General features: G+C 41.2%; 1 protein-coding gene across 1 annotated transcript; it reads right to left on the bottom strand.

The window, feature by feature from the left end:
- Positions 1 to 590: 590 nt before the first annotated feature.
- Positions 591 to 17248, bottom strand: si:ch211-117c9.2 (solute carrier family 26 member 6). The gene is given in 19 exon segments (XM_040047396.1): positions 591 to 1170; positions 1295 to 1425; positions 1645 to 1699; positions 1785 to 2106; positions 2161 to 2291; positions 2450 to 2542; positions 3545 to 3614; positions 3729 to 3835; positions 3941 to 4036; positions 4152 to 4229; positions 4678 to 4791; positions 11614 to 11761; positions 12133 to 12215; positions 12428 to 12580; positions 14427 to 14591; positions 14706 to 14878; positions 15868 to 15978; positions 16239 to 16378; positions 17089 to 17248. Coding segments are annotated over 19 exon segments (2337 nt in total). The 5' UTR covers positions 17229 to 17248; the 3' UTR covers positions 591 to 1143.
- Between the last annotated feature and the right edge of the window lie 1724 nt (positions 17249 to 18972).

Below are 18972 nucleotides of genomic sequence, written 5' to 3'. Positions count from 1 at the left end.
GATGAAGCCACTGTGATGTCATCCAGTGGTCTTTGGACTGTTTGTTTTATGGAGATAAATGTTTAACCTCAGTTTGCTGCTCCGTTTGGTCCCATTTCATTAACCCTCATAATGTCCTCCCGATTTCCATACACCTGTGGTCCTCAGGGACCACCGTTAGTTAACATCCAGGTAGTTAAAAAAATAGCTTAGACCTTTATCAGTGTTCCTGCAGGCTCATCATTTATTTTGTTAGCATCTCATTAATTAAGAGTCATAAACATGTCTATTATACAGTTTACACATAAATACACATTGTACGCTGTCTAAACATTTGTGCACTATCAAATACAGTTCCTACATTTTTGAAAGCTAAAATTTAAAAGATGAGGGAAAAAAGCAGGCAGTTATCAGCACACAGACAGCAAATCATATTCTCGTTTAGCTTCTAAACAGGCGCACTGTTTAGCTTCTGATAGGAGCAATAGCAGATGACACGCAGCCCAAAAATAGAAGGGAGCTCAAGATGTCAGAGCAACCACACATGTAAATAATGACTGTAAATAGACACGCATTTTGTTACTCTAAAATGTAACAGCTACTACACAATGCATGCCATTCAGCTCATTACTGCGGGCTTTGGGAAGGGGTACTGTAAGAATTAAGGCTTTTGGGGGGGGGGCACAGCTAAACAGTAACACTGTTTAGATTTTATTGATTATGCGTTGGAGACTTTTGGCTTTTGTTGTCTTTAAAAAATATCAACTGGTAGATGCACGCCTCTCACATATGAGTGTCCCTCTGGGGTCAACCTTTCTTTCTAACACTCTCTGCTCTCTCACACTGGCTATAAATACAGACTCCTATTAGTCCACTGTTACATTCTCCCACTAAAGCCCCGCCCCTTCCCTGTCCCTTGCATGCACCACAGTGTGAGAGAGCTGCAGTGACGTCTTGCTGTATATCTCATTAGAGGATATCATAAAAAGCCTGTTGCCACAGCAACCGCTCCCTATGTTTCCATAGCAACCGGGCGCCATGTCAAGGTGGTTCATTCTCCCTTTACTGAAAGGGGAGGAGACGATGGTGAGTGATGAAACAGAAAGCAGCCTGAAAAGAGGAGGAGGAAGAGGGCTAAATTTGAGTGAATCTGACCCCTGCTGGTCACATCTGGGTGTTGCGGGACACATCCTGAAAGAAATTGGAAGATCCAGAGCTCAATGTGTGAAAATATCTCAAAGAATGTATTTCTTCGATGGCAAGTGATAAATAAACAGAGAAGTCAAAAGTGTGATAAGTATTGATGGTGACCCACAAGCACAATATAAGCCTTCCACTGTTTCTTGCGAATATAAAGCACTGCATCGTGGACGGTGATAAACAGCCGGCTCTTTGGGATGGAGGCTGAGAAGAAATCCGCTGCTTCCAGCTGTTCCACGACACAAGCTGTTTTACCACACATAAATGGAGAGAAATATGCATGACAATGAGAGAGCATATTGTAGTCATCTAAATAAATATTCATGTGTCATTGTCATCTGACAGGGCGTAGCAGGGCTCCACCGAGGCTATGACCTTGTCGCATTCATTATGTAAAGCTTCAGTGCCTTAATTCAGCATTAAGGAGAACCCTCTGTCTCTGTTTTTGTCCGATGTGTCCTTTACCTTGGCAGCCTGCTAAGTAGATGTCCAAATCAACTTCTCCAAAGTCCCTGAAAATCTGGGAGAAAAGGACAAATCTCACGTTAGTTCTCTCTTTGTCATCCGTTAGAAAAATGATAACATTTCAGCAGGCACACACATACATTTTTCAGTGTCTTCACAGTGACTGTGTCCACAAAGCTGGTTGTGGAAATGTCCAAGATGATGCTGTGCGTGCCCGATTCGCAGATTTTCTCTTCATCGCCGTGCCGAGAAAACTCTGTGATGTGGTCAGAACCTGTGGCTGAGTCTGAATCTGACATGGTTATGTCAGGTTCATAAGCCAAGTTCATTTGGCCTTTATGAAGGCCATCTGTAGCTGTTTCTGTCATGCTAAAGGCCACACTATTCCCGTTTCTCTCTCCTTTTGTTCTTTCAGAGACATTTTCTATGTTCATCTGGGACTCCTTTAAAGAGAATGTGCAACTTAGTGACTAAAGATTCTGACTTACTGATATATTTTGGAAGAATTAGCAAAACCTTAATTTCAGATCTCATACTTGTTTTTTTGCCTCCTTCTTGGTTTTCTTTTTCTCTTTCTCTTGTCTACGCTTCTGCTTTGCATCTCGTTTCTTCTTTGCTGATAGCAGCTTCCCAATCTCGATTCCAGTCTGCAACAAGAGCCAAGCATCACATTAAAACAGAAAGAGGAGAGAAAGTGAGAAGAGTGAGAGAGATAGTGAAAGCAATTGAGGGTGCTGTAGAAAGCAGAGGCAGATTTCACACATACGCACACAGAGCACAGATTATTGAACACGCAACCACATACCTTCTCCTGCAGGACCTCCAAGAACATCTCGGCATTTGTGTAGTAGATAGTTGCAGATGAACGGAAGATTTTAATTCCAGGAATCTCTTTTGCCTGCATGAAATCATACATTAGAAGGTTTAAGAAACTCACACCCTGCTCTTATCTCATTTGCAGTTTCTGCTTTCCTCAGATGTTGTTTGACTAAACGGAGCTCCTCTACTACTTAATGATTGTAAGTAGATGTAGCCTTACTCACAGTGCCCCACTACCAGGGTAAATCAAAACAAATTAGCATCTAAAGAAGGTAGTTGCACGCTTGCCACCTTACTGCAATCGGTGTAAATGGAAAGGGAACAACCTAATTTAGTTAAAACTAAAAATCTGCAATTCTGTGAAGCTGTGATTACAGCTCCAGGAGGAAGACATTTAGGAAAAAAATCTGAATGTTTAAACAAACATGCCAAGGTTTACTCTTGTTTTTTTGTCTAGGAAACCCTTTAATACAGAAGTGCTTAACAAACATGTTTGACCACCTGTCATAAAAACAAGAAAATTAAAATATTTTAAAATTTGGCAAAAGCTTGTTTGACACTAAAAGTTAACCAAGCACAACATTCAAAACTAACATGTCAAAGGATGCAACTAAGTAGCTGCAATTTGGCATATTAATAAAAAAATAATACGCTGGACTATTTTTGCTGCTTTTTTGGTTAAACAGTCAATTTGAAAAATCATGGATAACAACAATAATTATATTTAAGCATTAAAAATATGTTTTTGATTGAACAGCTTGGATTACAGAAACGTAACGACAGATTCTAGCCCCACTATTACTTTAAGGCATAAACACTGAGTGGTGGTCCAACAAACTTGTTGAGCACTCTGTTTCACACGTTCATGCGTCAGTCTAGTGGTGTCTTTCATTTCAACTAGTAGCCTTTCAGTCGCTTCCTTAAAGTTGATATTAGTTTAACTAGTGGAGAAGTGGAGAATTCTAAAACTCAGATTTTTAAAAATCTACCACTATATGCATGGTTAATTTCCTCAAGTAATATATTTATTGTTGTTATTAGAATTTGGGCCAGCTTAAACTTTATTTTATATTTAATTTACCTCCTTGTAGGTGTCTGTGTCCAGATAAAGTTCAGTGCCTGGTAAGTTGCCCAAGATTGAGTAACGTGGTCTGAAAGGCATTAAAAATGTCAAAATTACACCAACAATTTCCCTGCATCTCATTTAAGTACCTCATCGTGATTGCATAGACATTACTAATTAATAATTAGAGTTGTGTAGTTACAGTTGTGTTCTGAAGATGAAAGTAAGCATGGAAAACGCAACGGAGACAGCCAGGCCCAGGTCCAAGTTGAGCACGATGGTGCTTATGAATGTTACAAGCCACACCAGCTAGAGGGCGGTATGAACACGAAACGTTAACAAGGTCCACGGTGCCACAAAGGTCACACAGTATTCAGCTGAGCAGAGTGCCTGCTAAAGAGGATTAAGTCTTACCAAGTCAACCTTGTTGGTCTTCCACAGCAAAGAGACATCCATAAACTGCTTAAACATTCCTTTCAAGTTCACAAACACGATTGTGGATAAGACGGCCTGAGGAGCAAACACAGACACTGAAATCACGCATACCCATAACCTCACCGGCTCTGAAACTGCCAGGAGGGATGGCGATCATTAGCAAGAAATGGCTCAGGAAGGAGAGTGTTACCTTGGGGAGATCTTCAAAGAGAGGCCCTATTTTCAAAACTGTGATCAGCACAATGATGGAGGAAATCACCCCCGCAACCTTCCAAACACACACACACACACACACACACACACACACACACACACACACACACACACACACAATAAATGGTCTCAAGATGACCATAAAAATCAGGTGTAATTTGTTGAAAATGTCTGTGCAAATGATTCAGCCAGTCCAGAAGTTTTCCTTCTTACCCTTCAATGTAAGATCATCATGAAGGCAGATGACCCTCAATCCATGACCTCTAATGGTCATGGATTGTCTCTAATGACTTACCTGCCATACGTCTGTGTGTGTTAACAATTTAAATGGATGTGTTTAAAATCTTATGTTTGTCACATCAAATACTGATTTTTTTTCTGTATATTTGAAGATTAATTTATAAAAAAACTGTTCTTCCTCATCCTTTTTTCTTATTTTAGTGCCTGAATCGTTTGCACAGTTGCAGTTTGTGCTGTTCGATCACAGAAGTAGTTGTTTTTACTTGTGTCTTGCCCCCTGTGCTCTCCTGGACAAGACTCCGTGACAACGAGGAAGTTACAGAGTAACAATGAAAAAATCCACCAATAGTGTTACTGAGACCCAACGCGACGAGCTCCTGGAAAGACAAAAGGCAGACAAGACGCAACACTTTGGTTAATGGTATTGATGTGACTTCAGGTCAGCACAACTTTTGGGTCAATGACATCAGTGCACTCCTTATTAATTTTTTTGACCAGGCCAGCACGTCACTGCCACGCTGAGAGATGTGGTCGCAGTAGTTAAGATTCCTGATTGCAAAAAAGCGTGTTGGGCGTTAATTTTTTAGCAGTCTCGCCCTTAGAGCATTTGACTGTTCACACATTGCCTCTGATCCCAGTTAAATAGCTCTGCACGTGTGTCAAAGTGTGCAAACAACAGAATGATTTTTAATCAGTGATGGGAATAACGGCGTTACAAGTAACGGCGTTACTTTTTTCAGTAACGAGTAATCTAACTAATTACTATTCCTATCGTTACAACGCCGTTACAGTTACTAACAAGAAAAATAGTCCGTTACTATTTTTCAACAAACAGACGGTTGAAGCTGTGTTCAGCTTACCGCATCTTATATCAGTTGCATGGAAGTAGCTGACTACTTAAGTAATATGGACGCTACAGCTTTAAGCAGCTGCGCGCTCCCACGGACGGTAATCACGATCACTGTCTAGCACAGGGGTCTGCAACCTTTAACACCCAAAGAGCCATTTGGACCCGGGTTCCACGCAAAAGAAAACACTTTTTGACATCTAAAATGAAGATAATACTGTATATATTGTTTTTTACATTTATGCTTTGTGTGAACAACTAAGGTGTGTTCCTTATGAAATCCTTGAAGTGCTACAGAGAAAATTACATTTTATTTATGTAATTAACACATTTTGAACTCTTAAAGAAATATAACAAAAGGAAAGACACCCAGCTGAACTAAAATGATCCAGCAAACAAAAACTGTTGTGAGCCGCCACCCTTATATCGCCTTTGGGATTTTGGAGCCTTGAACTGACTTTTAAAAAATAATTGGAAAAAACGCTCTATGCTGCTAAAGATGAAAAATAGATATTTGCAAAATTCTGCCTAAATATGTATTTTACCTGGTTAATGTGTGTGGCAGGTCGTGGTCTGCAGCGCCGTTGCAGGGGAGGAGGACGCACCTGAGCACCCACAGTCACGACTCGCCGCCTTTACGTCTGCGCTCTCTCTGCTGTTGTGTTGGTGTGTGTTGGGCTGTGAGCTGCAAAGCTGCAGCCGGCTGTATGCATACAGCAACCATGTGTGAAAAGTGGTCAATAAAGAGATACTGAAAAGCGTGTTCATGCAAACATCGTCGGGTCTGCCGTGGTATGTTTACAATGGGACTTCTGCTCCTGAACCTCTGCGCACAGCGTCTGCAGGTCGGGGCTGTACGAAGTCACTTTCATCTTTACGCAGGACTGTAAGCTGTCATCTGTGAGGCGTGAGCGCTGTTTGTTTTTAACATAGTTCACGGTGGAGAACAGCTGCTGACATAATGTGGATCCGAAGAGCCATATTTGGGCTACCTGGGGTTAAAAATCTCGATAAATGCGCGACGTTTCGGCGGGTATACCGGCTTCCGCCAGTGTAACGCTTATTTTGAGCGATGAAAAAATAATAGAATATAATTTTATTTTTATATTTCAATATCACAATAATCTTCCAATTTAGAACTACAAGTTAAAAAAGAACTAACATAAATAAAATACACTTCAGCTAAATAAAATTTATTTTCCCAAACCACGCGGAGCCGCACTATAAGGACTAAAGAGCCGCATGCGGCTCCGGAGCCGCAGGTTGCCGACCCCTGGTCTAGCACGAGACCTGGAGCTCAGGGGGCAAAACAATCGCATGAGTGCTGCTGTTTGACTGAGGAAGAAAAAAGTAGTTGTGGTAAGCCAATCACATGACCACTTAAAGACAAAGCAACAAGGTGACATATACCAGTTTATAAATTGTGTTGATAGGCCACGTAAAACCAGAGTCATGATTAACAATATATACGCCTGTTTTTTCCTCAATAGTTTCGTCACGTTTACTGTCTAAGGACAGCGCAGAGCACTCTCTGCCTATGACACCCCGCCCCCCCCAAAAAAATAAAAAAATAAAAATGGGGAAGTTTTAGGAGAGAGAGAGAGAGAGAGAGAGAGAGAGAGAGAAAGATTTGACCGTTTTTTAAAGTATAAAGTATAAATTGTCAATCAATTCAGTGTTACACCTGAGTTTTACTTAAGACCAACACATTAACCCAAAATTTACCCTACATTATACATTTTAGGGCCACCAGGCCTTGTTTACATAAAGTACACTCTGTTTTTGAGCGAAAATAAAACAAGACAATAAAATATTTAAATGTTCAGATTATTTTGACTATCTGACTAACTACAGAGTGTTGTATGTTGAACTTTAGTGAGAAAGTTAAAGCATAATACACTGTGTATAATGCTTTCAGTGCTCGAGTAGAAAAGCAACTGAAGGAGTATGGGACCTGGCATATGTGCTTGGACTGTGGCACATGAGAGAGTCATGCATCGTCTGTCACTGGGAAGGATAGAAGACCAGATCAATGTTTCCTCACATCCATCCATCCATCCATCCATCTTCATCCGCTTTATCCGAGGCCGGGTCGCGGGGGCAGCAGCCTAAGCAAAGAGGCCCAGACCTCCCTCTCCCCAGCCACCTCCTCCAGCTTATCCGGGGGAACACCATGGCGTTCCCAGGCCAGCCGAGAGATATAATCTCTCCAGCGTGTCCTGGGTCTGCCCCGAGGCCTCCTCCCGGTGGGACATGCCTGGAACACCTCACCCAGGAGGCGCCCAGGGGGCATCCTTGTCAGATGCCCGAACCACCTCAGCTGGCTCCTTTCGATGTGGAGGAGCAGCTGCTCTACTCTGAGCCCCTCCCGGATGGCCGAACTTCTCACCCTATCTCTAAGGGAGAGCGTCCGCATTACTGCAGCTGCAGCCCCAATCCGTCTGTTGATCTCGGGCTCCCTTCTCCCATCACTCGCGAACAAGACCCCGAGATACTTGAACTCCTCCACTTGGGGCAGGAACTCATCCCAGACCCGGAGTGGGCACTCCACCCTTTTCCGGCTGAGAACCATGGCCTCAGATTTGGAGGTGCTGATCCTCATTCCCGCTGCTTCACACTCAGCTGCGAACCATTCCAGTGCGAGCTGGAGGCCCTCACCCGATGAAGCCAACAGAACCACATCATCCGCAAAAATCAGAGATGAGATTCTGAGGCCACCAAAGTGAAAGCCCTCCACCACTTGGCTGTGCCTAGAAATCCTGTCCATAAAAATTATGAACAGAACCAGAGACAAAGGGCAGCCCTGATGGAGCCCATCCCCCACCGGGAACGAGTCCGACTTATTGCCGGCAATGCGAACCAAGCTCTTGCAACAGTTGTATAGGGATCGAATGGCCCGTAGCAATGGGCCAGACACCCCATACTCCCGCAACACCTCCCACAGGACACCCCGAGGGACACGGTCGAATGCCTTCTCCAAGTCCACAAAACACATGTAGACTGGTTGGGCAAACTCCCATGCACCCTCAAGTATCCTCGAGAGGATAAAGAGCTGGTCCAGTGTTCCGCGACCAGGACGAAAACCGCATTGTTCCTCCTGTATCTGAGGTTCAACTAGCGGACGAACTCTCCTTTCCAGCACCCTGGCATAGACTTTCCCAGGGAGGCTGAGGAGTGTGATCCCCCTGTAGTTGGAACACACCCTCTGGTCCCCCTTCTTAAAGATGGGGACCACCACCCTGGTCTGCCAGTCCACAGGTACTGCCCCTGATCTCCACGCAACATTGTAGAGACGTGTCAACCAGGACAGCCCTACAACGTCCAGAGCCTTCAGGAACTCGGGGCGGACCTCATCAACACCAGGGGCTCTGCCACCAAGGAGTTGTTTAACTGCCTCAGTGACCTTGCCCCCGGAAATTGGCGGGTCATTCCCCTCATCCCCAGACTCTGCTTCCTCCTCGGAAGACGTGTCAGTGGGATTAAGGAGGTCCTCGAAGTATTCCTTCCACCGACTGACAATTTTCTCAGTCGACGTCAGCAGCGCTCCACCAGCACTATACACAGTGCAGGTAGAGCACCGCTTTCCCCTCCTGAGACGCCTGACGGTTTGCCAGAATCTCTTCGAGGCAGTCCGAAAGTCTTTTTCCATGGCCTCTCCGAACTCCTCCCACACCCGAGTTTTTGCTTCAGCCACTGCCCGAGCTGCACTCCGCTTGACCTGTCGATACCTGTCGGCTGCCTCCGGAGTCCCACAGGCTAACCAAGCCCGATAGGACTCCTTCTTCAGCCTGGTGGCTCCCTTCACCTCTGTTTCCTCACATTACTGCAAATATTCCTCTGTCTCAGCTGACTCCTCTTTCTTGCTTGATTCTTTGTCTTCATCATAATTGAAATGGATGATGTGTAGTCCTCTGACACATCTTCTATTTCAGTTTCACATTCTGAAAATTCAAGAAACTTCAAGAAGCCCAGTCACTTTCTTTCCAAGCTCCTCAGACTACCATGTCCTGGATGCCTGAGAACCTACTTGAACATAGTTCAGATTCTTCATCACTTTTCTTCACATAGCCTTCTTCCACTTCTGCAGGTGGGTGATGTGCTTTTTCAGAGAAAGGGTAGCATGTGCTCTAAATATTGACAATATTTTCTTTATCTTCTAACCCTCGATCTTCCTGATCATTGATTCTTCCTCCTCATTATACTAGAGGACAATGTGCTTTGTTCTACTGCTCATTGCTTTGCACAACATGGTAAAAAAAAGTATGCTCACAAGCCTCCAGTGCAATGGAGGCCTGTGAGCATACTTTCTGTGTATGTATTATTGTAGGGTCTACCTTACAATATGAAGCACCTTGATGCGACTGTTGTTGTGATTTGGTGCTGTGTAAATAAAATTAAATTCAATATAGAACATCTTTCTCCTCATTGTGCTGCCTGTTGTTGTTGTTGTGGTTGTTATGACCATTGCTTGACCCCACACATCAATGATCCAAGATCAAAGATGTTTGAAAGCAGTATGGTGTGAAAATATGGCCCTTTGCAACACTTTGCAAAACCCCATAAATAAATCAAATTACATAAAACTTATTCCGATCATGCATAGCATAGTAATGAATAGCTTCTGTTATTTTCAGACCATTTGATGAATAAAAAACACATTTTTGATAGCAAAAGATTTCTTTAGGGAACAAAAATGACCCAAGGACAACACAAGGGTTAAACATGTTTGTGGTTGTTACAGTAAAAAATATAACTTTTTCTACTCTGATTTTATGTTTTTTTGTCCGATTTTAGATCAATTGTGTTCATACAGTATGTAAAAAATGAAAACATAACTGTAAATTCAGACACGTGAGGTTGTGCTGAAAAGAATGATACCAAACAAGGCAAAGTAAACAGTTTTTAAAAGTGAAATGTGGAGGAAACATCAAAAGTAGTTAAAATGGCCAATTATACCCTGAACCCCAGAGGGTTAAACATTTTTTTAAAGTAACGCAATAGTTACTTTTCAAGTAATTAATTACTTTTAGAATATTGTAACTCAGTTACTAACTCAGTTACTTTTTTGAAGAAGCAACTAGTAACTATAAATCGTTACTTTTTAAAAGTAACTTGCCCAACACTGTTTTTAATACACCTCTATGTTTGTTTTGGCATTTAAAAAACAAAACATCCAGGTTCTTTTTTTTTTTGCATGCATCTAATTTAACCAAACATTAATCATTTCTCTAATGAACTGATTACAAAACCTGATTTACCAGCAAATTATAAACAGTGCAGTTCAGTTCCAGGACATGAGTTTGCATGGGGAATTATTAATCAGGTTACAAAGAACCAGCAAAAAATCGAAAGTGATGCTTCTGTACTGCTTGTAACTCGTTTAATTTCTTCTTGTTTCACACAATGTATCTTTTTATTTTAACATTGAATCATGTAACTGACTGATTCAATTATAGTCTGTTATTATTATTTGGCTAATTCAGACACCTGTGACACTTTAAATAACTCTGGAGGGTACTGAAGAAATAAGAGAAAGCCATTTCCCAAAATTACACTACTAGTTAGAACTAAGTGAATAAATAAAAATGCACTGCATGAATAGCGTAGTCTCTCTCTTTGAAGCTTTAGAAAAAACAATAAGAGTTAATGAAACAATGTAGACAAGTATTTTTGTTGCAGCTCACACTGTCTGAGGCTACAATCTAAACATAAGATGTAAGATTATAATGCTTTGGTTATTTATTCTAATGCAGGGATGTCAAAAATCGTTTGACATCTGGGGCCAAATCCAGCACAGTTTGATCCTAAATGGGCCAAACTAATAAAACTCCCCTTTCTGCCAGTGTAGCAGATACAGAAATTGCAGGAACTTTTCCTTTATTTAATTGGTTATTTGTTTCTTAATTACTTTGATGTAGTATGAATAGCCATAGGGAAGTTGGTAAAAAAAAAAAAGAAAAAAAGAAAAAACATTTAAAAGACATTTACATTTTAAAATTTATGCCCTGCATTATATTTGGTAAAGCTGTCCAGCGGGTCAAATTGGAGTCTTTGACAGGCTGAATCTGGCCCCTGGGCCTTATGTTTGACACTACTTTTCTAAAGCATTAGCTGAAGTAAATTTATTTCAATGAACTAAGCACCTGAAGCAAAATGAACAGAAGCCTATGCAGCTGGGCCAAAGCTTGATCAGTGACAACCTGAGTGATTGTTTCCACTAATGTGGCAGGAATAGCAGACTACAGAGTAAAGTCTAATTTTAGGCCAAAGTTTTACTCCTCCTTGTTATGAGAGAGTCAGAGGACTGCTTGTACTGTTTGTGTAGGCCACTGTGCGTGTATGCTTTCCTCACCTGGTTGCTGTCCACCTTGTAGCCATATTTGAGGCCAAATGTTTTGCTCAGAGAAATGTTGATGGCAAAGCCCACAATGGCCACAGCAAAAGCATCTCCTATAACGCCTGAGAAGAAAGTGGTATCTGGAGCACGAGGGGCCTTGAGCCTGGAGCAGAAGAAAAACATGAGCTGTTTTATCAGCGACACACACATGAATCTGTTTAATAATTTAGAAACACGTCAAATTAAATTTTATGAATCCCTCTTTAAAGGCCAGTAGCTGTTGTATACATGTATGACATTAATCTCCTATTATGGCTAGTGTTTACCCCACGCTGTTTTATGGCTTCCGTGGGGAAACCTGGATTTTTCCATAACAGGAGCCTTCAGGAGACACGCTGTTACACACACACTTCTTTGCAGATTGTGTGACAGTCTTATCAACAAATTCTGGATTTCTGGCAGAAATGAAAAGGGAGGAAATTTTGTGCCCTGGGTTTACTCCAGCACTTTATTTCCACACAAAGATGAGCTTACCCACTGGGAATTTCTCCAACCACGTCAATGTTGTATTTACTAGGAAGTTCACAGAAATGTGTAATGATTGTTGCTGCTATGACCTGTTGATTAAAAAAAACAATGTCACTCCAGTATCATTAGTTCTTTTTATATTTCTTTCTTGCAAACAGCTCCTTTCGTGTGCAACTATAGCGTTCCCTGGGTCTAGTGTGATCATTGGGGTCAAGACGCCCCCTGCTGGGTGCATAAATCAATACACCTGCTGTTTTACTGGCAGAGAAAGGATGAAAGAAAAACTAAAAGGAAGACTTACAACTACGAGCTCTATTGGAATAGGCAACGGCAGCTTCTGTCGGTAGCAGTCATTGATTTCTTTGACCACAATGAGAACAGCGAGTGCCACCAGGCTGACCACCAGCTCTGGCACCTGAGTCTGCGGCAGCAGGCTGCAAATGTCCAACACAGTCTGTGAAAAGAAGAAAAACAAACAAGTAAGGCAATACAAACAATGATAGTACAAGAGGACTGGAAATTCGGCTAGTACTTAAATACAGCAGAAATCTCCAGCAGTAAGGAATACATGTCATCAAAATGCAGCTTCCACTTAAACCCAGCCATCTTTGTGTGTTTGTGTCTGAAGCAAGTTAATTTCAAGCAAACTTGTGCCTGTCTAATTCAATTCAATTTTATTCATATAGCGCCAAATCACAACAAAAGTCGCCTCAAGGCGCTTCATAGATACAGAGAAAAACCCAACAATCATATGACCCCCTATGAGCAAGCACTTTGGCGACAGTGGGAAGGAAAAACTCCCTTTTAACAGGAAGAGACCTCCAGCAGAACCAGGCTCAGGGAGGGGCGGGGCCATCTGCTGCGACCGGTTGGTGTGAGAGAAGGAAGACAGGATAAAAGACATGCTGTGGAAGAGAGACAGAGGTTAATAACAGATATGATTCAATGCAGAGAGGTCTGTTAACACATAGTGAGTGAGAAAGGTGACTGGAAAGGAAAACCTCAATGCATCATGGGAATCCCCCGGCAGCCTATGTCTATTGCAGCATAACTAAGGGAGGATTCAGGGTCACCTGGTCCAGCCCTAACTATATGCTTCAGCAAAAAGGAAAGTTTGAAGCCTAATCTTAAAAGTAGAGATAGTGTCTGTCTCCTGAATCCAAACTGGAAGCTGGTTCCACAGAAGAGGGGCCTGAAAACTGAAGCGCTGCCTCCCATTCTACTTTTAAATACTCTAGGAACAACAAGTAGGCCTGCAGAGCGAGAGCGAAGTGCTCTAATAGGGTGATATGGTACTACAAGGTCATTAAGATAAGATGGGGCCTGATTATTTAAGACCTTGTATGTGAGCAGCAGGATTTTGAATTCTGGATTTAACAGGAAGCCAATGAAGGGAAGCCAAAACAGGAGAAATATGCTCTCTCTTTCTAGTCCTTGTCAGGACTCTTGCTGCAGCATTTTGGATTAGCTGAAGGCTTTTCAGTGAGTTTTTTGGACATCCTGATAATAATGAATTACAGTCGTCCAGCCTGGAAGTAATAAATGCATGAACTAGTTTTTCAGCGTCACTCTGAGACAGGATATTTCTAATTTTAGAGATGTTGCGCAAATGGAAGAACGCAGTCTTACATATTTGTTTAATATGTGCGTTGAAGGACATGTCCTGGTCAAAAATGACTCCAAGGTTTCTCACAGTGTTACCGGAGGCATGTGTGTATTCTCTTAAACTGCTTGATCTGACTTCTTCAAAGTGTGTTTCCAAGTTCAATATTGTCTCATTACAGCAGGTAAAATTACAACTTCATCTAATCTGATATGTGTGTAATAACATCTAGCATGTAAGCTCCTGTAATTCCCTGCATAGCTCCAGTGAGATTAGCTTCAGCTACTGGAACCGTACTGGTGACTGTAATTGGACTGGTATATTTCATGAAGCTCTTTTCTGGCATTACTGGCCAAGCAAAACTTTTACTCTAAAAGCCATGTTCTTATAGTATTTTATATCATGCACTTTGTTGCACTCAAGGACACAAACACACAAACTTTGTATTTATTTACAAAGGTAATAGGAATAACTCATCCATTTATGTAGGTGCAGGCATCATAAAACTGTTGTAATTAGTCCAGTGCAGTCATTAAATAAAAGTTAATGATATACATTTTTAACTTTGCAAAATTAATTTTTTAAATGTTTAATCGTAAAGGTCAAAGTAGCACAAAAAGTAAATAAATAGTGACAGCAATTTAAAATGTTAGTGTACTTAAGTGTGAATTGGATAGATAATGATTAACACACTCACATAAATGAGGGAGAGGGGGCCAGTGAAGCGAGACGGTGTGATTCCAAACAGGTACTTGAGCTGGGAGACACACACGTGGCATGCCGATCCTGTGGTGTAGCCACGAATGAGGGGCTCAGAGAGGTAGGTGACCACGAAGCCAAACCTCACCACACCCAACAGAATCTTAGGATGTAAAATGACAAAGTCAGTGAAGGAAAGGACGTGAAATATGCCCTGAAAGGTTTGCTCATCACTTCACTAAAAGCTGTATGTCTGACACACAAAATAGACACACACCTGAAAGATTCCTGTCAAGACTGTGAGGGAACATGCCACCTGTACTCTGTAAGCATCGCGTTTATCGATGTCCACAGTTTCCGTCCCATTAGTGCCATTCACAATAAAGTTACTGTCAGGTGCCAGCCTTTCTGTCACACTCCCGACCATGATGCTGATCACAGCAAATGTACCTGAGCATACAAAATACAGCCATGTGGACACACAGATATTCATAGAGACATGGAAGAATCAGATTAGCAATGCTCCAAAAGGTTGATTCTGTTCACCTGGACGTAAGTTACTTTCAGTGGGAGAAACGTTTCGACACTCATCCGAGTGACTTCTTCAGTCTCAGCTGACTGCAGGTTAGGGTTAGTTAGTTCATACAGATTTTACAGTAAATCTGTATGAAACTTGGCACAGAGGTACAGTAGGTGTCCCAGAGGAGGGATGTGTTGAAAGCTGGACATCAACTATTCAGGATGATTTTTAATGAATTTAGGAAATTGGCATAATTGTAGTGTATTGGCTGTATTGAATTGAATATAAATGTCATTTAATTTCTGAGGAATTTTACAGTAAATCTGGATGAAACTTGGCACAGAGGTACAGTAGGTGTCCCATTCGAAGCTTCCTTGGGATATCAGCCTTCCCTATTTCCTGCTGTGGAAGGTGAGCACTCTGTACCCTCCGTCCAGGCTCATCTACGCAGGTGTCGACGGGTTTGGCGGGCCACTACGCACAAAGGAGAACAACAAACGCATCGCAGACCGGCACCGGACCCCAGCACCCGAATACTCTGCCGGTCAGAAGGTGTGGCTCTCTACCCGCTTTGTTCCCGTCAGGACCGAATCCAAAAAACTTACACCCAATTTCATTTTCATTTTGAGTCCTTTTGAGATCTCTGCCCTAGTCAACCCTGTCTCTGTGAAGCTGAAGCTCCCTCACAATATGAAAATCCATGATGTCTTCCATGTTTCACAAATCAAACTGTGGTCTGCGCCTGAGTCTGCCTCACTATCCATGACAGTTTCTCCCACTGAAAACGTTACGTCCAGATGAACAGAATCAACTTTTGGAGATTTACTTACCTGGATGATTGAGAATGCATCAAGACAGATTAGCAATGATGTTAAAGCTTTTTTGAATTAGGAAAACAGACATTTTCCACATCACTTACCTATAGAAATGTGTCTCGATGTACCGAAGATGAAGTAGACCAGCACTGGGAAGAGGGAGGTGTAAAGGCCATACACTGGTCGCAGGGAAGCCAGAAGAGCATATGCCATGCCTTTTTAAAGAAGACAGAACGCATATGTGTCAGCTTAAAGTCCTTCAGACACATTTTGGTTGCTTAAAAGATTGATAGAAACATCCTTTTTCTGTTTACTGATTAGAGTGGGGTGGGAGAATTGATATCAGCCTGTGTCCTAATTATTGTCTTCAGATTTGGATAAAATTAAGGTAGCTGCTTCTATTACAAACATTTGTACTGAATTTGTGTGGCTAAAGAGTGAGCTCCCTCAAGTGCACAAATTCCCACATACAAACCCTGCGGCAGATGCATGATGCCGACACTGCAGCCAGAAATCAGGTCTCCTAAGGCATTTTCTCTGATGGAGTAACGAGGCAACCAGCTGAGAACAGGGAACCAGGTTAGAAGTATGTGTTTCAGCCTGGGCACCGAACATCTGCAACAGTCATTCCAGAAAGACACAATTTAAGTGCTGATATCGACTTTGTAGTTTGTAGTTTTAAGCTTAAATAAATAAAGAATATCTATGTACCTTTTTATATCTATTAGTCTGCTGAAGAGGGATATATACAAAAAGACTGACAATGTAACTTGTGAACTGTACCACCTGTTACATCTTTTATCAGCTGGGGTTGTAAAAGATTAAGTCACTGTGGCTTAGGGTAGAAATGTGATAAGCTTCCATGGAGTAATAACCAAGTATTTAACAAAAATAAATAAATAAAATAATTAATTGCCTTTCTCCTGCATGAATATTTGCCTTCTTTGTCCCAAAGAAATATGTAAGGTAACAAAGTAAGTCTCGACCTCCTCTGCCATGTTGACACGTTAACAGTTATGAATTCATGTAATTGAACTGTCAATAATTGCTTTTGTGATTCATCAGTATCACTTTTATGGTCAGATATGATGTGCTGTATCACAAGTTGTTTTAAAGGTTAACCAGGGAAAATTTTCAAAAATGATGAACTTTGCTTTGAGATAACAAAACAGTTAACCAACCAGACAAGTCAAACCTCTATCTAAACATGCAAACTCATTCTCAGCTCTTTAGCTCACTTCATTAATATCTTTTAAATGTTGAGAAGTTCTAACCCTAACCCTTTTTCTTTGTGATAACTTCCCATGTCTTTTTAAAAAAATTACCTCAGGGGCTCTTTCACCTGATCACCCAGTGTCAGTTTAGTGGACCAGGTCTCTTTTTGAGCCACTTCATCCAGGCATAACTCATCCAGAACCTCCCTCTTCACAAAATACTCAACGGATTGCAAGTCCTTCTCCTCCATGTCCTTGTCTACTTGAGCAAATGTCCGAGACCTCTGTAAAGTTGGGTTTGTTTTGAGGGTCCCTTTGAGTGGTACGGACAGTTACAGGTGTCACCACTGTGTGAAGAGAACAAACCCCCCTCAGTGTTCTGTAATAATGCGTCTGTGGGAGTGACTGTTCCTTTTCCATCCTGGTAAGAGAAGATCCACCTCCCCGCATGTCCCTGACTGCACACTTGCACACACCTGATGTAATGTGTGTCTGTGTGAACATACATGTGTGTTGGCCTATGGCAAATAATTTGCTAAAAGTAACTTAAAAGGATGAATTGCAGAAACTGCAGAAAACTGCAACTGAAAAACAGAACATGTGTTGTATAATGTAACGAATGTGCATTAATACAGAGGTTTTTTTAAACACTTACTCAATTTTATTTTAATTTTAGTTTTCTTCTGTAAAGTGTATTTCCTCAGTGAGGGACAATAAGGGATATTTCTATTCTATTCTATTCTGAACCATTCTCTCATAATCTGCTTCTAAATCATCTATAAACACTTTCTAGAATAGAATAACCTTTTATTGTCATTGTACATTTAAAAATGTTTACTATCTTTATTGTTTATCTATTATCTTTATTGCTGTTGAGCTTCAGTAAAGAGATAAAATAACATCATTTTCATTGTCAGCAGAAAATCCATGCCAGATATTTCTTACGGTGTCTGATATGTTTCTTTGAACCTGGCAGACTAGTAAAAACAGGCAACACCCTCGTGGTCTAAATGTCACCAGCCAATCTTATGTATCCCAGCTGCCTGTTTACATATAAGGTAACTTTGTTACACATGCCATGTTTGAAAAATCAAAAAACAACATAGAAAGGTTTTATTTTTGTTAGAGATATTGAAAAGTCATCTGGGGGGGATGTCAAACCCTAAAAATTTGTGTCTGTACACATGATCTGTGTATGTCTGTCAGTACGGCCACTTAAATATAAAGAATTCTGGCCATTTAGTCCTGAACCATTTGGCCTTATAAAACAAACTCATCAATCACACCGCTGGCATCTATGCAATGTTTAAAGTTGAGCTGGTTAACATTTAAAGGTTTTTGTCAAAATGACTTCAACTATTGATTGGGCTCTTCATACCTTGAACAGAAAAAGATAGATAACATAGTCAGTGATATAGCTGGGAGGGAATCATTGAACTAAATGAAGGATTTATATTTTTCCCACACTGAAAAAGGTATTTATATTTTGAAAAGCAGCATAGTCTTTGTCACTTTTGGCAAATATGTTCATATTTACAAGAGAATTGTATCAATCTTTATCAATCCTTTTTTAAAAATTTTTTTTCTTTTGCATCTAGGACGACATGTCAATGAACTGTACTTGGCAGGACACATAACTTTAGTCAGACATTGTTTATGATTTTGTGTTCTAACTGGTTCACATTTTAAATGCTGTCCTCAGACGTTTATGTTTTTATGATGTTGTAAATGAGGATGACAGGTTGATGTACAAGACAAAACACCCATATCACTAGGAGATGAGCCCTTGAAGCCCAGCTTTTGTTCTGTTTTTGGTTCATTTTAGTCATGGATAAAGTGTAGCAGTTTGTCCCTCTGCTTCTCTGACGTTTTTTTCTGTTCTAAACATTAAAAGAAAAAGTTTCGTTTCTGCACGTGCCAGTTTGAATTTTTTTCATGCTTGTATGAAACTATACATTTATTTTGTCATTTAAGCCTCTTCATGTTTTTGTGTGA

Source organism: Simochromis diagramma, unplaced genomic scaffold (assembly GCF_900408965.1).
Source record: "Simochromis diagramma unplaced genomic scaffold, fSimDia1.1 OVJJ01000387.1, whole genome shotgun sequence".
Classification (NCBI taxonomy): domain Eukaryota; kingdom Metazoa; phylum Chordata; class Actinopteri; order Cichliformes; family Cichlidae; genus Simochromis; species Simochromis diagramma.
The sequence above is the reverse complement of the archived record's forward strand: the minus strand, read 5'-3'. Positions and strand labels throughout refer to the sequence as shown.